Source organism: Doryrhamphus excisus, linkage group LG16, assembly GCF_037039965.1.
Source record: "Doryrhamphus excisus strain RoL-2023G ecotype Guam linkage group LG16, RoL_Dexc_Guam_v1.1, whole genome shotgun sequence".
NCBI classification, from domain to species: Eukaryota; Metazoa; Chordata; class Actinopteri; order Syngnathiformes; family Syngnathidae; genus Doryrhamphus; species Doryrhamphus excisus.
Genome location: NC_136372.1, coordinates 3,956,789 through 3,975,459, shown reverse-complemented (window position 1 = coordinate 3,975,459; position 18,671 = coordinate 3,956,789). Strand labels below are relative to the sequence as shown.

General features: G+C 39.9%; 1 protein-coding gene across 1 annotated transcript in view; it reads right to left on the bottom strand.

The window, feature by feature from the left end:
* Positions 1-4,499: 4,499 nt before the first annotated feature.
* The window catches only part of hs3st4 (heparan sulfate (glucosamine) 3-O-sulfotransferase 4), a 111,215-nt gene continuing 97,043 nt past the window's right edge, over positions 4,500-18,671 (bottom strand). The window contains exon 2 of the mRNA XM_058048266.2: positions 4,500-5,656. Coding sequence (XP_057904249.2) covers positions 5,002-5,656 — 655 coding nt within the window. The 3' untranslated portion in view covers positions 4,500-5,001. The remainder of the gene's footprint in view (positions 5,657-18,671) is intronic.

Genomic DNA, 18,671 nt, shown 5'->3' with positions numbered 1-18,671 from the left:
TCTGATAGTCTGCTCGTCTTCTTTATGTGATCCGCCATCTTGAAATTCAGTCATATTGGTGTCACTTTCCAACAAGGAAAATCCAGTTGTTATTGAAGAACTAATGAAAAAGGTACTGTAGTTTCTTCATTAACTACTGTAATACTGTGTACCTAGTTGTAAAGTATTACAAAATATCCATAATGAATTTGCCTTGTTGTTAAATCCAGCTTTAACAATACAAAAATCGCAGTTTTTTCCTCTCTTATGGAAGTACGGCATCGACAAGCACCTTCCAATTTGATATTTCACAATAAGTGTCCCTGCAATGTTGAAAATGACTGAAATCGGACAGGAAATGCATTCATATAACATTAATTTCAGGCTGCACGATGGTTGAGTGGTTAGCACAAAGGCCTCACAGCTAGGAGACCCGAGTTCAATTCCAGCCTTGATGTTTTGTATGTTCTCCCTGTACATGCGTGGGTTTTTTTTTCAAAAACATGCTAGGTTAATTGGCGACCAAACATTAACACCTCATTCATTCCAAAAGGAGGAAAAGCTTCCCTTGGGGTGTTAAGGTTCGCTTATTTTTACACTTACATGACATAAATTGGAATAAAAAAAGAACATATTGGGTCAAATTATTTTTTACTACACTGGCATATTTTTAGATATTTTAGTAAACAACTGATTGTGGCTGGGCTGCACGGTGTTAGAGTGGTTAACACGCAGGCCTCACAGCTAGAAGCCCCGAGTTCAATTCCACCCTCTGCCATCTCTGTGTGGAATTTGCATGCTAGGCTAATTAGCGACTCCAAATTGTCTATAGGTATGAATGTGAGTGTGAATGGTTGTTTGTCTATATGTGCCCTGTGATTGGCTGGCCACCAGTCCAGGGTGTACCCCGCCTCTTGCCCGAAGACAGCTGGGATAGGCTCCAGCACCCCCGCGACCCTCGTGAGGAAAAAGCAATACAAAATGAATTAATGAACGGCATATTTTTAGATATTTTAGTAAGCAACTGATTGTGTCTGGGCTGTACGGTGCTAGAGTGCTTAACACGCAGGCCTCACAGCTAGAAGACCCGAGTTCAATTCCACCCTCTGCCATCTCTGTGTTTTTGCATGCTAGGCTAATTAGCGACTCCAAATTGTCTATAGGTATGAATGTGAGTGTGAATGGTTGTTTGTCTATATGTGCCCTGTGATTGGCTGGACACCACCTCTCAGCTGGGATAGGCTCCAGCACCAACTGCGACCCTTGAGGATAAGCAATAGAAAATGAATGAATATTCAGTTCAATGCACAATTCTTAATACAGTGGAACCTCACTTAGCATCTGCTCAGTTAGCATGTTTTTTTTGTCAATACTTTACTCCACAAATTTGCCTCGGGCTTTTATGCATACTCTGACTTCAGTTTTGGTTTAGTTTAGTTTAATTTTTATATTGTTTCCTGTTTGGTGCTCTTATTTTGGAGTTATATTTCCTGTATTGGGATAATATGCAGTTGCTTTGTTTGTGTAGACGCACCTGTTGGTAATTGTTAATCAGGCTTCCATTTTGTTGAGTTGGGACTTTGTGACAGTCACATTATTTTTTACTGGACTTTCACTCGGAATTGTTTTTTACATATTTAAAATGTATTTAAAATTTATTCAGTTAACGTTTAGAAACAGATCCTTTATTTATTTTATTTTATTTTATTTGTAAGCGCCTCACCTGACCACATGACCAACCCGTCACTGAAGCAAACGGCACAAAAGTATGCTGAAAAGTTGGGGTATGTTTATTTTTTTTACAATGTTAAATATGATATTCTCACTAGCATTTAGCATGTAGCCCGCCAATGTTTACATTACGGTTACCTGCCACTAGGGGGCATATTTCCATGTTCCCTATGTTGTAACGGGATCATCATAAAGTCTCAACAGTCGCATCCACACAGAGTTACTAAAGTAGAACGGCAATTTGTAGTCGTGCTACTCGTGGCGTCTCGCGCGCGCGGTCATCAGTATGCTAATGCGGACAACACAGAAAGACTCCAATTATCAAGCTAATGCTCGCGATACATCAGCTCTCTCCTATTCAATATGGGCGCAGCTAATGAGTGCCGAGCGGCAAGAATACCGAGTGCATTAACACTTTGGTAAACAACAAGGTCGTCGGATGCGTGAAAGGGTTATTCTTCATCATAAAACTCCAATACGGTTTTTCTTTTTTTTTTTTTTTTTGCAGGACGGAGCCGAGAGAGCGTAGGATGCCGTGGTTGCGGAAGGAAAGGACACAAAGGTAAGGAAATAAGTCAGACAAGAGAAAAGCACCTTTCATTACCTTTGCCATCTTGTGTGATATCTTTCATGGAGGTTTAAATAAAGTGGCCTCGGGCTTCACACTGAAAATAAATAGGTGTGCAAAGTTTGACCTTAGCTACATTCAAGTGTAAAAGCACGGTAAAATTAAGTACGGCTCTTTTTCTTCGAAGCCACGTCATCCCTAAAAATTTGGCACTAGGTCTCCCACAATAATAAATTAATCAAGCAATTAATAAAAATTAAACTAATATATCTGATTTCCGTCAGGACGAGGATTAAATCTGTGTATTGGTTTGTTCCATAGAACAACAGCATGAACAGAATGAGCCCTTATAGTAGATATTATATTAATATATTGCTTTTTTTAATTAAGTTCAAATCCTGTGTCGATATCATAAACCCAATCTTGTGTATCATCCCATCTTGTGTTTGATAACAACCCTTATTGACATATTAATATTATGTAATATTGGTAAATTACATAACTGTAACATAGGTAGTTGCATATCTTTGTAAAACCAGAGTGATTCCAGTTCCGACAACAATGTAAATACAATCAAACCTCTATTTTTGTATGATTTTGAATTTGCGAAATAGATTAGAATTTCTTTCTATGAGGGGAAAAATTGCTTTCTTATGTTTTGTGTTTATTGACAAAAACCTAAGTTTCACTGAAAAAAAATCTCTCCATGTTAGGAAAAGGGACATTTATCGTATTTTCTGGAGTATAAGTCTCTCCGGAGTATAAGTCGCACAAGGCCAAAAATGCATTTTTAGGTAAAAAAAAACATACATAAGTCGCTCCGGAGTATAAGTCGCACAAGGCCAAAAATGCATAATTAGGTAGCAAAAAACATACATAAGTCGCTTTGGATATAAGTCGCACAAGTCCGAAAATGCATATTTAGGTAGCAAAAAACATACATAAGTCGCTCCGGAGTATAAAGTCGCACAAGGCCAAAAATGCATAATTAAGTAGTAAAAAACATACATAAGTCGCTCCAGAGTATAAGTTGCACAAGGCCGAAAATGCATAATTAAGTAGTAAAAAAACATACATAAGTCGTTCCAGAGTATAAGTTGCACAAGGCCAAAAATGCATAATTAAGTAGTAAAAAACATACATAAGTCGCACAAGGCCAAAAATGCATATTTAGGTAGCAAAAAACATACATAAGTCGCACTGGAGTATAAGTCGCATTTTTTGCGGATAATTTATTTTCCAAACTACTTAACCAAAACGGACATTACGTCCTCTTGGAAGGAAAGTTCTACCAATAAAAGAATACGTAGAGAACAGGCTGAATAGGTGTAAGATATGCTAACACAATCGTAAAAAATAAACATAAACAAAAAAGGTGTCCAGTCTTTATGTAACAAACAGTTTTTTCATTTATAAGTCGCAGGAACAGCCAACCTATGAAAAAAAAAAGTGCGACTTATAGTCCAGAAAATACGGTAAATCACCTGCAAAAAATGCGACTTATACTCCAGTGCGACTTATGTATGTTTTTTTCTACATAATGATGCATTTTTGGCCTTGTGCGACTTATATTTCAGAGCAACTTATAGTCCAGAAAATACGATATTTCACAAACTACTTGACCAAAACAGACATGACGTCATCTTGGAAGGCAAGTTCTAATAATAAAAGAATAGAGAACAGGCTGAATAGGTGTAAGATATGCTAACACAATGCTTATTTAGCTACACAAATAATAAACATAAACAGAAAAGGTGTCCAGTGTTTATGTAACATAAACAGTTTTTTTCATTTATAAGTCGCTCTGGAGTATAAGTCACAGGAACAGCTAACCTATCAAAAAAAGTGCGACTTATAGTCCAGAAAATATGGTAAATTACCTGCAAAAAATGCGACTTATGTATGTTTTTTTTCTACCTGATGATGCATTTTTGGACTTGTGCGACTTATAGTCCAAGAAAATACAGTATTTAACAAACTACTTGACCAAAACAGACATTACGTCCTCTTGGAAGGCAAGTTCTACCAATAAAAAAAAATAGCAAAAAGGGCTGAATAGGTGTAAGATATGCTAACACAATGCTTATTCAGCCACACAAAAATAAACATAAACAGAAAAGGTGTTTATGTAACATAAAAAATTTTTTCCTTTATAAGTTGCAGGAACAGCCAACCTATGAAAAAAGTGCGACTTATAGTCCGGAAAATACAGGTGTTTTTTTTTTTTTTTTACATTTTTATTATTTTTTTTTAAACTTTTTTTTTTTTTTTACTTTGGCTACCTCAATCAGCAGCTGGGTTGACATTACTGAAAATGAAAAGTGTTCTTGCATCTGTTTTGTGATTTTATAGCCCTACATTAGCATTTGTTGTTTATTATAAATATTAAATTTTTTTTGTCGTGACAAGCACTTAATCGCTTCCTTGCATATATGTGTGTGTGTGTGTGTGTGTGTGTGTTGAGGATGTTGTAGAAAATGTATCTTCATGCATGGAAAAAGAAACAAATCATCTCCTTTTCACAAATATAAATATATTTTATGTTTTCATATGTACAATAATGATCTTCCATTGTCGACAACATTAGTTCTGCAAGGAGAGCGAGCTAACGGACACGGATGTGATTGAGTGTTGCGTCAGACCAGAACAGAACAGAACAGGAGTGTTTAGTGTTTTTTTTTGTTTTTTTAAAGTAGAAGGCTGCTGGTGTCTTCATCGCTCCGCTAGACCTGAGAGCCTGGCGATACGCCATCCTCCTCCAGCTCCCACTCAAAGTTCTGTCCCGTCATTTGGTAGAACATCATGTTAAAGGGTTTGTAGAACTTGTGCAGCCGTCGGATCACATCCGGCTCGATTTTGGGGTGAGTCCTCCCTTTGGACTTGCCCAGGCATCTGGGAGTGCTGCTGTCCTCGGGTTTTTTCAGACACGGGAAGCCTTTAGTTTTATTGAAGTAAAAGTGTTTATCCGTGACGATCCTCTTGAGGCCTAAAAAGTCCTGGACTTTGCCCATTTCGCCCGCCGGGTCCACGATGAGCCGCTCCCCGCTGACAAAGTGCATTTGAGACAAAGGGAAGTACTGCATCCAGGTCTCCAGGTGCAGCGCGTATATCCCGATGCGTAAAGCGCTCCACGAGGCGTCTATAAGACCCAGAGTCCGGTTCTTAAATGCTAGCACCTCAAAGGTTGGGATCTCCGGCTTCTTGGACAGAGTCTGAGTGTAATCCGAAATGGCTCGGGTGACGGGGTTGCGCACCACAATAATAAGCTTGATGTCCCTCGCCATGGTGTGGATGCGCTTGGGGGCGTGGTTGGTCACAAAGTAGCTGGGGGTCTTCTCCATGGTGATCTGCCCCTCCAGCGTCGAAGGCATCAGGTCTCTGTGAGGAATCGCACAAGAACAAAAACATCATGAAAATCACATACAACAAAAACAGCTTTTATTGCAGGTTTGACTTATCTCACAACGGGCTCGATAACCCCTCGTAATGGGCGGTCTAATGTCGTGGGCGTAACCCACGGCAAGCTGCGAACCCCTGACATCACTTCCTGTTCACGCTCTCCCAGGGAACACATTTATAGCAACACACAAGTACTATTTTGTGGAATACTAGTGTAAAGTTGGGCTGCACGGTGGGCGAGTGGTTAGCGCACAGACCTCGCAGCTCGAAGAATGAATGAATGAATATTTAAGCATTATTAGAGCCCTCTAGACATGAAATAACACCCCTATATTGACTTTTAAACTCCTATTACTCGAATTTGTAAATAAAAGGAAATAAAACCTTTTATGGTCTGCACAGTGTACGAGTGGTTAGCACACAGGCCTCACAAATAGGAGACCTGAGTTCAATTCCACCCTGGGCCATCTCTGTGTGGAGTAGCGGTAGAAAATGAATGAATATTTAAGCATTATTAGAGCCCTCTAGACATGAAATAACACCCCTATATTGACTTCTAAACTCTTATTACTCAAATTTGTAAATAAAAGGAAATAAAACCTTTTAAGGGGCTGCACAGTGTGTGAGTGGTTAGCACACAAGCCTCACAAATAGGAGACCAGAGTTCAATTCCACCCTCCGCCATCTCTGTGTGGAGTAGCGGTAGAAAGCGGTAGAAAATGAATGAATATTTAAGCATTATTAGAGCCTTCTCGACATGAAATAACACCCCTATATTGACTTTTAAACTCCTATTACTCGAATATGTAAATGAAAGGAAATAAACCTTTTAGGGGCTTCACGGTGTGCGAGTGGTTAGCACACAATCCTCACAAATAGGAGACCCGAGTTCGATTCCACCCTTGGCCATCTCTGTGTTTGCATGTTCTCTCCGTGCATGCGTGGGTACTCCGGGTACTCCGGTTTTCCTCCCACATTCCAAACATTCCAACATGCTAGGTTAATTGGCGACTCCAAATTGTTCCAAACTGGCGACCAGTCCAGGGTGTACCTCGCCTCTTCGCCCGAAAACAGCTGGGATAGGCTCCAGCACCCCTCGTGAGGATAAGTAGTAGAAAATGAATGAATTAATGTATAAAGTTGACTATAGGGGTGCTATTTCATGTCTACAGGTCTCTAATGTTAAAAAACATATATATTTTTTAATGTCATAAAACAGGATTTCCATGCTCCAATTTAGAAAATATTCCATTTTTAAACAAATAATATGCCCAGTCGGGTCTGGTACAAATTAACCACAATAAACGAGTGATGACTGAATTAGAAAATCTGTCTGTGGATGCAATTGTAGCAAGAACAAATGGATTTTATTGCAGTTGGAAAACAAGAGTATATAATTGTATGGAGTGATTCATGTCTTGTTTTGATAAAACCGCAACAATCTGCATCTTTTGTTTACTTTGTGTTAACATAAAGCTTTTCCATTAAGTCATTCCTCCGCTGCAAAACACCATTAAGAAATGAGAGATTTTAAAAGGCTGCCAACCAAGCTACAGGGTTCTGTTTAAAATAAAAACATATTTGGAAGGCTGTAAATAGTTTTTTCTATGGTATAACTGTGAAAATATTCCAATTATTAATAAGGAATCCCACTTCATGGAAATTCACTTATCAAAAACGGGTTAGGAACCAATTTATTATGATAAACGAGGGACTACTGTAGTTGTGGTTTCAATTGTCTTCTGTTGAGTTAACCATCCCTAAATTCACACCCTGGACTGGTGGCCAGCCAATCACAGGGCACATATAGACAAACAACCATTCACACTCACATTCATACCTATGGACAATTTGGAGTCGCTAATTAACCTAGCATGTTTTTGGAATGTGGGAGGAAACCGGAGTACCCGGAGAAAACCCACGCATGCACGGGGAGAACATGCGAACTCCACACAAAGATGGCCGAGGGTGGAATTGAACTCCGGTCTCCTATTTGTGAGGCTTGTGTGCTAACCACTCGAACACTGTGCAGCCCCTAAAAGGTTTTATTTCCTTTTATTTACAAAATCGAGAAATACTAGTTTTAAAGTCAATATAGGGGTGTTATTTCATGTATAGAGGGCTCTAATAAGGCTTAAATATTCATTCATTTTCTACTGCTACGCCACACAGAGATGGCCCAGGGTGGAATTGAACTCGGGTCTCCTAATTGTGAGGCCTGTGTGCTAACCACTCGCACACCATGCAGCCCCTAAAAGGTTTTATTTCCTTTTATTTACAAATTTGGGTAATAGGACTTTAAAAGTCAATATAGGGGTGTTATTTCATGTTGCGAGAGCTCTAATAATGCTTAAATATTCATTCATTTTCTACCGCTATGCCACACAGAGATGGCCCAGGGTGGAATTTAACTCGGGTCTCCTCTTTGTGAGGCTTGTGTGCAAACCACTTGAGCAACGTGCAGCCCCTAAAAGGTTTTATTTCCTTTTATTTACAAAATCGAGAAATACTAGTTTAAAAGTCAATATAGGGGTGTTATTTCATATCTAGAGGGCTCTAATAATGCTTAAATATTCATTCATTTTCTGCCGCTTTCTGTTGAACTGTTGAATTGAACTCGGGTCTCCTAGCTGTGAGGTTTGCGCACTAACCACTTGAACACCGTGCAGCCCCAGGCAATAATGCACGGGGGGTTGTTGGCCTTGACCATCAAAAGACACATTCGGGCCCGTTTCCACTTGGAGCCACAAATCCTACTTGACCACTAAACTAAAGCTAACCCAATATCAAGTGCTCCTCTTGATTTCTGGTCAACATTTGCTATAAAAGTGCTGTAACACATTAATTAGTTCAATTTCCGGCACTTTTCTCCATGTTTCTTTAGTTAGCAGCAAACAAGCAAAATAGTTGAGCGGCGTCATGGTTTCTCACGGGCGGAGAACTTGACCGAGGCGTAATGACGGATCCTTGGTATAGCGTGTGTATATCGATCCAAGCGTTGCATCACAGTTACCATAGCAACACCAAAGCAGCCACGCCGGTGCGGCTGTTTTTTTTTTAAAAAACAAATTAGCTCTATTTATCAAGTGCTGCATTATTTAAAATTACAAGCACAAGCAGGAGTTATTAACAGTGGGGCATTATGTTGCTCTCAGAAACATACTCGCTGTAATAATTACATCCACGGAGTAATATGAGGGAGATAAAAGACAAGGAGATGAAACGGCAGCCGAGCGAGCATGCTCATTGCTTAATTGACTCCATCTGTGTTACTCCAGGAGCTGTTTTGGAACTTTAATAATGAGTCGGCTGCATATCATTAATACCGGGGGGCGCCTGGGGTATTGTTTTGTCATACATTTATTATGCATGCTACGCTCACACTCCGTGCAGCTTTATTCCGCGTCTTTGCAACCGGCGCCGGTCTTTTTCTTCCGAGCGCCGCTCATCGGAGGCAGACGTGATTAATTAGGAGATTCAAGGTGATTATTCGCCGTACAATGGTTGATGGCCCCCACACTCACTTGAGGAATATATGCCGCGGGAAAAAAAAAAAAAAAAAAAATTATCCCGTTCATCTCGCTTCCTTGTGGCAGCGGCGACTTCTATTTTGGTACCAATAATAACACGGCGTAGCATTAGCCCCCCAGGCGAAAAGCTTATCAAATGTTTACACTGATGCTCGTTCCAATCTGTGCTCCCTCTCTTTTGTAGCATCCCGACGCTAAATTGGTCCATTAAACGCCTCCTATGACTCTTATTTAACTGATCACAAACATAAGCTTAGCAAAGGGAAATTAGCATGTAAACCGCACACCAAAGTGCATTTGTAGCAATGCAGGCATGCTTTTTTTTTTTTTTTTTCTTCTCTTTCCCCCCCATGCGGGGGTTTTTGCACCACCCTGTCCCACACCCGCATTTGTAACAATATAGCCACATCAATCATTTGCATCTTGGACATATTCTAAATTAACTCTTCTCCAGCAAAGAATCCAATTTAGCCTGCAAAACATAAGATGCGGTTATGCACATATCGACCGGTCGCTCACACGCATACACACACACACACACACACACACACACACACACACCGTGGCTTTCTAGGGCTGGGCATCTTGCAAGTGGCCTGGTAATTGCATCTCAAGTAACAGTATTGCCTTGCTGATGGGTAATTTCCCTCCGGATCGTGTTTGTCTCTTGGCAGCAGAGAACTGTGCTTACTCCTCCTGCCCCTGTTAGGGAAATTAAACATATCTGCAGATTGGAAAGAGACTTGAAAGAATTTTACTTTTCATTATCGCATTGTCACTTTAGAGGTGGGAAGTAACTTGCAATGTGGAGTATGTGAAGAAGGGGAAAAACTTGTCAAAAAACAGTAACCCTATAGAGTCCGTGTTGCCTTGGTATCTGACTGGTATCTTTTAGTGATGGTGACTTGCATACTCCTAAGTATAGCAAAGTTATCCTTCCTGCTACGTCTTCTTATTCCCTGCAACTAACTATTATTTCTGCAATCTGAAGCTGCTTATTTTGATTAATCGGGTAATCAGGTTGGCCCTAGATCAGTGTTGTCCAAAGGGCGGCATTCGAGAAATATATAGGTAATAGTCAGCAAAAATGAAAAAAAACTGCAATAATTTTTACAATAAAGTGAAAATATTAAGAGAAAAAATAATTTTATGAGGACAAATACTTAGTTGAAATATTAAAGAAAAATACTTTAAAAATAATTACGATCAACAAACAACGAATAAAGTTGGAGTGATGAGTAGTCAAATATTAATTAATTAAAAATATCAAATATAAATAAATATTAATTAAAGAAAAATACTTTAAAAATAATTACGCACAACAACAAATAAAGTTGGAGTGATTAATAGTCAAATATTCATTAATTAAAAATATTGAATATAAATATAAATAAATATTAATTAAATAAAAATACTTTAAAAATAATTACAAACAGACAATGATTAAAGTTGGAGTGATGAATAGTCAAATATTAATTAATAAAAATAATAAATATGAATATAATAAAAAATTATTAAAAAAACCTTTTAGTTGCTTAAAGTGTTGCCGTAGTTCAATAGTCTATCAAAACAGTAATGCATCCGGTTTATTTTTTTTTATTTTTACATCCAGTAAAAACAGGATATAGCGGAATATTGAAGAAAAAAAATGCTGCACAAACAACAGCACAAATGTAAATTTACGATGTCACAGTCATCACACAATGTTCAAAAGTTACTGTGTCATTAATGCAAACAATATCGCTTCATGGCGATGCTGTCCCGCCTACTTCCCGCCTCTACCGGGTAGCTAAAGACTCGCTGTAACCTTTTCAAGGACTCGTGCTCTCGTCTCACCGTTCCCGAAAGTTCAGCAGGTGTCGCAAGGGTGCGACGTCGCCTTGTATGGTAATAAAAAAAGAAGCTTAAAAAGAAATCACCTTGGAACAACCAATTTCCTACCCTATGGTCACGATGTACCAGCGCGTCGTCGGTAATGTGCGGCGCCATCTTCCAAGCATGTCCAATCGTTCAAGGTTACCTTTGGAAAATGCACGCACATAAAAAGCTATTGTCCTCATCCGACGAAACACTAAACATCATACATTTAATTACAGAGCGGCGCCGGGCAAAGACTCCATCGTGTTAGCGCTCGCTCTCGTTTTCAATGGCAAATCATCATCAGTCATGGATCATGTACGTCCGAAATGTCATCAGAAAGCTGATAAACAAGCTAATTCCTCGGTGCGTGGCAAACGAAGCTGCCTTGCGGTCTTGCGCTCCAGTGGAAGCCGAGTAAACAACGCCGAGCTCTCGGCATGTATTTTTTTATTTTATTTATTTTCAAATTTCTGCATCAGCTGCTGAGCTCCACATAGGTCATTCAGGTGGGAAGGGGAATAAAGCAACGCGCCAAAACGGTCCTTCCTCACCATCTGCTGTTTACCGACTCGGACTACTAAGAATATACTGTATACACTCAAGTGCGTACTAATCATATTTACATAAAGCTGAAGTGAGAAAATAACTATAAAAGGTACGTAGCATATTTGGGAAAGTCGAGTTTTTTTTTTTTTATGTTTTATTAAATCAAAACCGCAAAGTTGGCGGAGCGTTAAATGGACGAAGGTGATAACTGGAGAGAAATGTGAAAAGTTATTATTGATATCAACTCAGGGATATCAACTGCATTGTGATGCGAGTCAAAAAGGGTTTTATCAGGACCAAACTTTATTCATTGTTTCGTTTTTTGTCATACTACTTTTGTCTTCAATATTTCAAATTTATGCTTTTTTTTTACCCCATAATATTATTTTGTTATCATAAAATTTGTACTTTTTTCTTTCAATATTTTGACTTGACTATTCTTGTAAAAGGCTCCAGCACCCCCCGCGACCCTCGTGAGGATAAGCGGTAGAAAATGAATGAATGAATGAATATTCTTGTAAAATGACTATTTTTATTTTATTTTATTTTTTTAACATTTTTTCAATTTTTATTTTTTTTAATTACTAATTTTTCAAAGTTTTCTAGTTAAATTGTGTAGAATGTGCTACGGGCTAACTAAAAATAAAAAAAAATAAAAATAAAAAAATAAAATAAAATAAAATAAAAATAAAAAAAAAAATAAAAAAAATATATAAAATAATAAAAAAAAAAGTCGCGGGCCACAAATGACCACCTTTCCACACTTTGTATAACCCCGAGTTAACTCAACAGAGCCAATGTTGTAATAGCAGTAAGGAGCAAACTGCTCAGCCGGTATTAATAGTGATTAATGATGAATTAATCGTGATGAGTTCATTGCAATCGGCGCGGCAAGTGTAACACCTGACTTTCACATCCAGTAACACTTTAGCCAACATTTTAAAGCGCATGCAGAGGTAGATACCACTCTGTAGATGCCATCTTGTGGAGTAACTGAAAAAAACACATCAGGAGGTTGTCTACAGCCACAGCTATCAATGGCAATATTTGAATGCATCGGGGCCGATGGTCTGTTTTGTGGGTGTCTTTATTCATGCTTGAATACCGGTGCCAGCAAGTCATACAGTGGTTTGTAGTGATTAAAAATAATATATCATCAGGTTCTCAATAGTACTTGAAATAGTACTGTGTAGATGAAGTATAGCATTAAATGCAGTTAGACACAGCACTTCTGCTCAATGTTTGGTCTGGGCAATTTGGGAATACTTTGGGAGTCTGGATGAGGTGAGAGCTAATTTACATTCCGAGAAACACTTAAATAGGTCCGAGCCATTTGCGCACGGAACGTTTCTCCCGAGAAGCTCGGCTGTCTCCGACAATTAGGAAAGATTAAATAGACACTCACACCATCCCCCACTTTCCGCCTTTCCCGACGTCTTCCGAGTCATAGCGCTTTGGATTGATCTGCGCCAATACGTTAGCTTACTCAAATACAATCAATTATCCCGAAGAAGTCTTAGTCGGAATACCGAGTCCTTAGAGAGACGGTTGAGAGACAGCGGCACTTATGAGAGCAGACAACCGTGATATTATAAATTTATTTACAAAAACAAAACAGATTTGGGTTTATTAAGTTTGGGTACTTCTAAGCAAAGTGTCCATCTTGACCAGTAATTTGGGGCTTTCTGACCAAAGACTCATGGGTGCCAACAATGGAGATCTAAATGAACGATTCAGCTGATTGATGCCGCTGCGGTCGTCGTGTAATGAATAAGATATCGTTACACCCTGACTGACATGTTTGCGATAACAACCAGCACAATGCTATTGCTTCTCTGAAAAGTAGAGACGTTAAAAAAAATAATAATAATAAAAATAAAATAAAAAACACTCCAGTGAGTCATTCCTCAACAAGTGAATGCGTACTTGTTTGGCACACGTGAACACGAGCCCACAGGCCAGAGCAAAGGCTTCTGTGGGGGTCTGTTATGGAGTGGGAGGCATTGTTTTTGTCAAGCTTTAAGGTGCAGCTGCCGTTCTCGGTGATCAGCGTGGTAACGAATGCGAAAGGAACCAGATGGGTTTGTGTTTTTGTTTGTTTCCGATCCTGAATGTGAACTTTCCACCTGAGCGTGCTGAGAAAGTCTTAGCTTGAAGCTTATACACTTGCTTGTTTTTTTTTTTTTTGGCACTATCGGAATTACACTTGTGATCCCCTGCCCCCCCCCCCATGCTTATATAATAGCTTTCCGAATGAAAGGCAGCCGGGGTACATGAGGACACTTCATATAAACTTGCAGTTTCATAAATTGGCTGCTTTTTTTATGTAAAGTAAAAATAGAGGCGTCTGAGGACTTGAACACAACTATTATTGTATTTCTTATTCACGCTGCATTGTTGGATTCTAATGGTGCAGTGGTCTCAAACATGTGTCCCGCGGGCCAAATGTGGCCCACGGGCCACTAGTTTGAGGCCCCTGCCTTGATATGAAAGTTTAATGTTAGTGCAGGCCCCTCGCAAGTTTGATATGGATGCTGTATGGCAGGGGTCTGAAACACGCGGCCCGCGGGCCAAATGTGGCCCGCAGGACACGAGTTTGAGACCACTGCACTAGGGAATCCTGATTAACGACTAATGCAAAAAAAATAATCGAGGGGCGACAGAACACCTATTAGAATCCAACAATGCACCGTGAATAAGAAATACAATAATAGTTGTGTTCAAGTCCTCAGACGCCTCTATTTTGGCCCGCAGGACACTAGTTTGAGGCCCCCGCATTGATATGAAAGTTTAATGTTAGTGCAGGCCCCTCGCAAGTTTGATATGGATGCTGTATGGCAGGGGTCTGAAACACGCGGCCCGCGGGCCAAATGTGGCACGCAGGACACTAGTTTGAGGCCCCCGCCTTGATATGAAAGTTTAATGTTAGTGCAGGCCCCTCGCAAGTTTGATATGGATGCTGTATGGCAAGGGTCTGAAACACGCGGCCCGCGGGCCAAATGTGGCACGCAGGACACAAGTTTGAGGCCCCCGCCTTGATATGAAAGTTTAATGTTAGTGCAGGTCCACGCAATTTTGATATGGATGCTGTATGGTATCATGTACCCAGAAAAAAGTTATTACATTTGATTAATGTTCACGTTAAAGATTAAATAACTGTTAATAGTTATCCTCCCTACCCGTGTGGAAGTGGTAAGTTTTTGGCTTATTTAAGTTTAAAGGAAATAACTTGAAAGCTACCGTTTAGGTCGCTAGCTCTCTAGTTTGCGAGTTAGCATGTGTCTCAAGACTTTGCAGTTGCGCAATATGTTGTAAATAAAAAAAGTATAAATGGAGTCGCTAATTAACCTAGCATGTTTTTGGAATGTGGGAGGAAACCGGAGTACCCGGAGAAAACCCACGCATGCAAACTCCACACAGAGATGGCCGAGGGTGGAATTGAACTCGGGTCTCCCATTTGTGAAGCCTGTGTGCTAACTACTTGCACACCATGCAGCCCCTAAAAGGTTTTATTTCCTTTTATTTACAAATTCGAGTAACAGAAGTTTAAAAGTCAATATAGGGGTGTTATTTCATGTCTAGAGGGCTCTAATAATGCTTAAATATTCATTCATTTTCTACTGCTTTCTACCCCTACTCCACACAAAAATGGCAGAGGGTATAATTGAACTGTTTCCTAGCTGTGAGGTCTGCACGCTAACCACTCGACCACCGTGCAGCCTGCAGTTCGAGCATCACAAACCTTATTAGAGCCCTCTAGACATAAAATAACACCCCTATAGTCACCTTCATGGGAAACCTTACATTATTAGAGCCTTCTAGACATGAAATAACACCCCTATAGTCACCTTTACACAAGTATTAGCCCACATAGTAATAAACTTTGACTTAGAAAGTCAAATAAAGCTTAAAAAATAATCTGTGGCGACGCTGAGGGTTTAATTAAACCCGGGTCTCATAGGTGTGAGGTCTGCGCGCTAACCACTCGTCCGCCGTGCAGCCCACATATCAGTCATTTTGTCATTTTCAGGTCTTCTTTCACCTATATGTCACCCCCCCGGGGGTCTTGGGTAATCTGTACTGGTTCCATCTGTGTCTCGGGCAACAATCAACCTTCCCTCCTTCTGTCCCTTGTCAGTTCTTGTTTAGTCTGTATCACGGCCAATCAGCTCCCTCCAATGTAATTTCATCATTGTGTAGTGGTCCTAATGAAGGAATCATAATATAAATGTCAAATCCTATCAAGTCCAAACTTGAGTCCTATCAAAAATGTAAAAAGAGGAAAAACGTCCACTTTGAGACGTTAACATGGTTTTGGTTCCTGAAGTTGTAACATTGAATCAAGTGGTAAAAGCTGCCGTCCTCAAGTTCCAAACATTGTCCTCATGAAACCCAACCTGAGTCGTCCATTCTTTCTGTGTAATAGTCAATATTAATGATCGCAGGCACAAGAATGGACGCAGGCAGCAACTACTTTTAGCCCAGCAGGACTGTTAGCGTCAAGAATATTTAAGGACAGGAAAGCGACAGCTGGTCCTGATCAAAAAAAAAAAAAAAAACACATTCCCCATCTCCTCCCCGTGATCTCCCTAAAGACCGCCGCACTTCCAACGGCATGCGACCAGCCAGGTACTTCTCTCAGCTGCATCGCCAGACTGCAGCGCCGACATCTGAGGCACTTTTTTTTTTTTGTTTGGACATGAAACATCGGGAAATAATGTGTGGGAGAAAGAGAGCTGTGAGGATGTTTGGAAAGCTGATTCCACGCTGCACCATTAGCGCTCAACATGTCGACGCCAGCTGTAGGGGAAAAAAAAAAAGTGTCTATTTTTAACTTAAATCTGCGGAGACAATAAGAGGGAAGCAATCTTATCTCAAATCAACTTATCAAAAGGATATTGCTGTCTTTGCTGTCTCCACATTACACTCTACAAAGGAGGCGCAGCGCTCCTATTTCAATTCTAGGAATAGACGGACAAAAATAATAATCTTGCACAATGGCACATTTGTGATGTCAGACAATCGGGGGGGGGGAGAAACACTCCAAAGAATGTTACATGTTACGTCCCCACAGAGTTTTTAAGCTTTATTTGACTTTCTAAGTCAAAGGTCATTACTATGTGGAGTAATACTTGTGTAAAGGTGACTATAGGGGTGTTATTTCATGTCTAGAGGGCTCTAATAATGTTAGGTTCCCCATAAAGGTCACTATAGGGGTGCTATTTCATGTCTAGAGGGCTCTAATAATGTGAGGTTTACCATGAAGGTGACTATAGGGGTGCTATTTCATGTCTAGAGGGCTCTAATAATGTGAGGTTTACCATGAAGGTGACTATAGGGGTGTTATTTCATGTCTCGAGGGCTCTAATTATGTTGGGTTTACCATGAAGGTGACTATAGGGGTGTTATTTCATGTCTCGAGGGCTCTAATTATGTTGGGTTTACCATGAAGGTGACTATAGGGGTGTTATTTCATGTCCAGAGGGCTTTAATAATGTTAGGTTCACCATGAAGGTCACTATAGGGGTGCTATTTCATGTCTCGAGGACTCTAATAATGTGAGGTTTACCATGAAGGTGACTATAGGGATGTTATTTCAGGTCTAGAGGGCTCTAATGTTAGTTTTACCATCATGGTGACTATAGGGGTGTTATTTCATGTCTAGAGGGCTCTAATAATGTTAGGTTCACCGTGAATGTACTATAGGGGTGTTATTTCATGTCTAGAGGGCTCTAATATGTGAGGTTTACCATGAAGGTGACTATAGAGGGCTCTAATAATGTTAGGGCTCTAATAATGTTAGGTTTACCATGAAGGTGACTATAGGGGTGTTATTTCATGTCTAGAGGGCTCTAATATGTGAGGTTTACCATGAAGGTGACTATAGAGGGCTCTAATAATGTTAGGGCTCTAATAATGTTAGGTTTACCATGAAGGTGACTATAGGGGTGTTATTTCATGTCTAGAGGGCTCTAATATGTTAGGTTTACCATGAAGGTGACTATAGGGGTGTTATTTAATGTCTAGGGGGCTCTAATATGTGAGGTTTACCATGAAGGTGACTATAGAGGGCTCTAAAAATGTTAGGTTTACCATGAAGGTGACTATAGGGGTGTTATTTCATGTCTAGAGGGCTCTAATATGTGAGGTTTACCATGAAGGTGACTATAGAGGGCTCTAATAATGTTAGGTTTACCATGAAGCTGACTATAGGGGTGTTATTTTATGTCTAGATTGCTCTAACTGTGATGCTGTGATGCTCTAACTGCGAAAAATTTCCATTTATGAATAAGGAATCCTACTTTGCGGCTGCAAGAGTGGTTAGCACGCAGCTAGCAGACCAGAGTTCAATTCCACCCTCAGGCCATCTCTGTGTGGAGTTTGTATGTTCTCCCCGCGCATGCGTGCGTTTTCTCCGGGTACTCCGGTTTCCTCCCACATTCCAAAAACATGCTAGGTTAATTGGCAACTCCAAATTGTGAATCCTGCTTTGCAGACATTCATTTATTACAGTCGGGTCTGGAACCAATTAACCACCACTTATAGCCTAGCATACTGCAGACAAGTAACAAGGCGAGTTCCAAGGAGTCAAGGCAAGATAATTTAGTATTTTCAGAATTGTTGGTACACTGAATAAATCTAAAAGGGGTTATTTCTTTCCCAAAGAAAAACACATGGCTTTCAACCTTTTACTAGAAATGACCTCATCTCTTTTCTTGTTTTTTGTGCTCCATTCATTCTGGACCTGAAGGTCAGTGTGACACAACACTGGAGGAGGCAACACAAGCTCAGACACAAAAGTATGTCTTTTTTTTTTTTTTCAATTGCAAAAAAATACTCCATATAAAGCTATTCAGCAGTTTTCTTCTCGCAAAGAAATGTCAGGACAAATTAGCTCAACTTTTCCTCCTGTCGCTGCAAAAATGGCCAGTGAAGCCCTGCTGTGAATACCCTTAAAAGATCACTTTCACTGTAGTATTAATACAGAATTTTCTCACTGATGGCATAATTAGCGCCATTTTCCCCAAAAGATGCGGTACAAGGTTGCTGGCTGAATG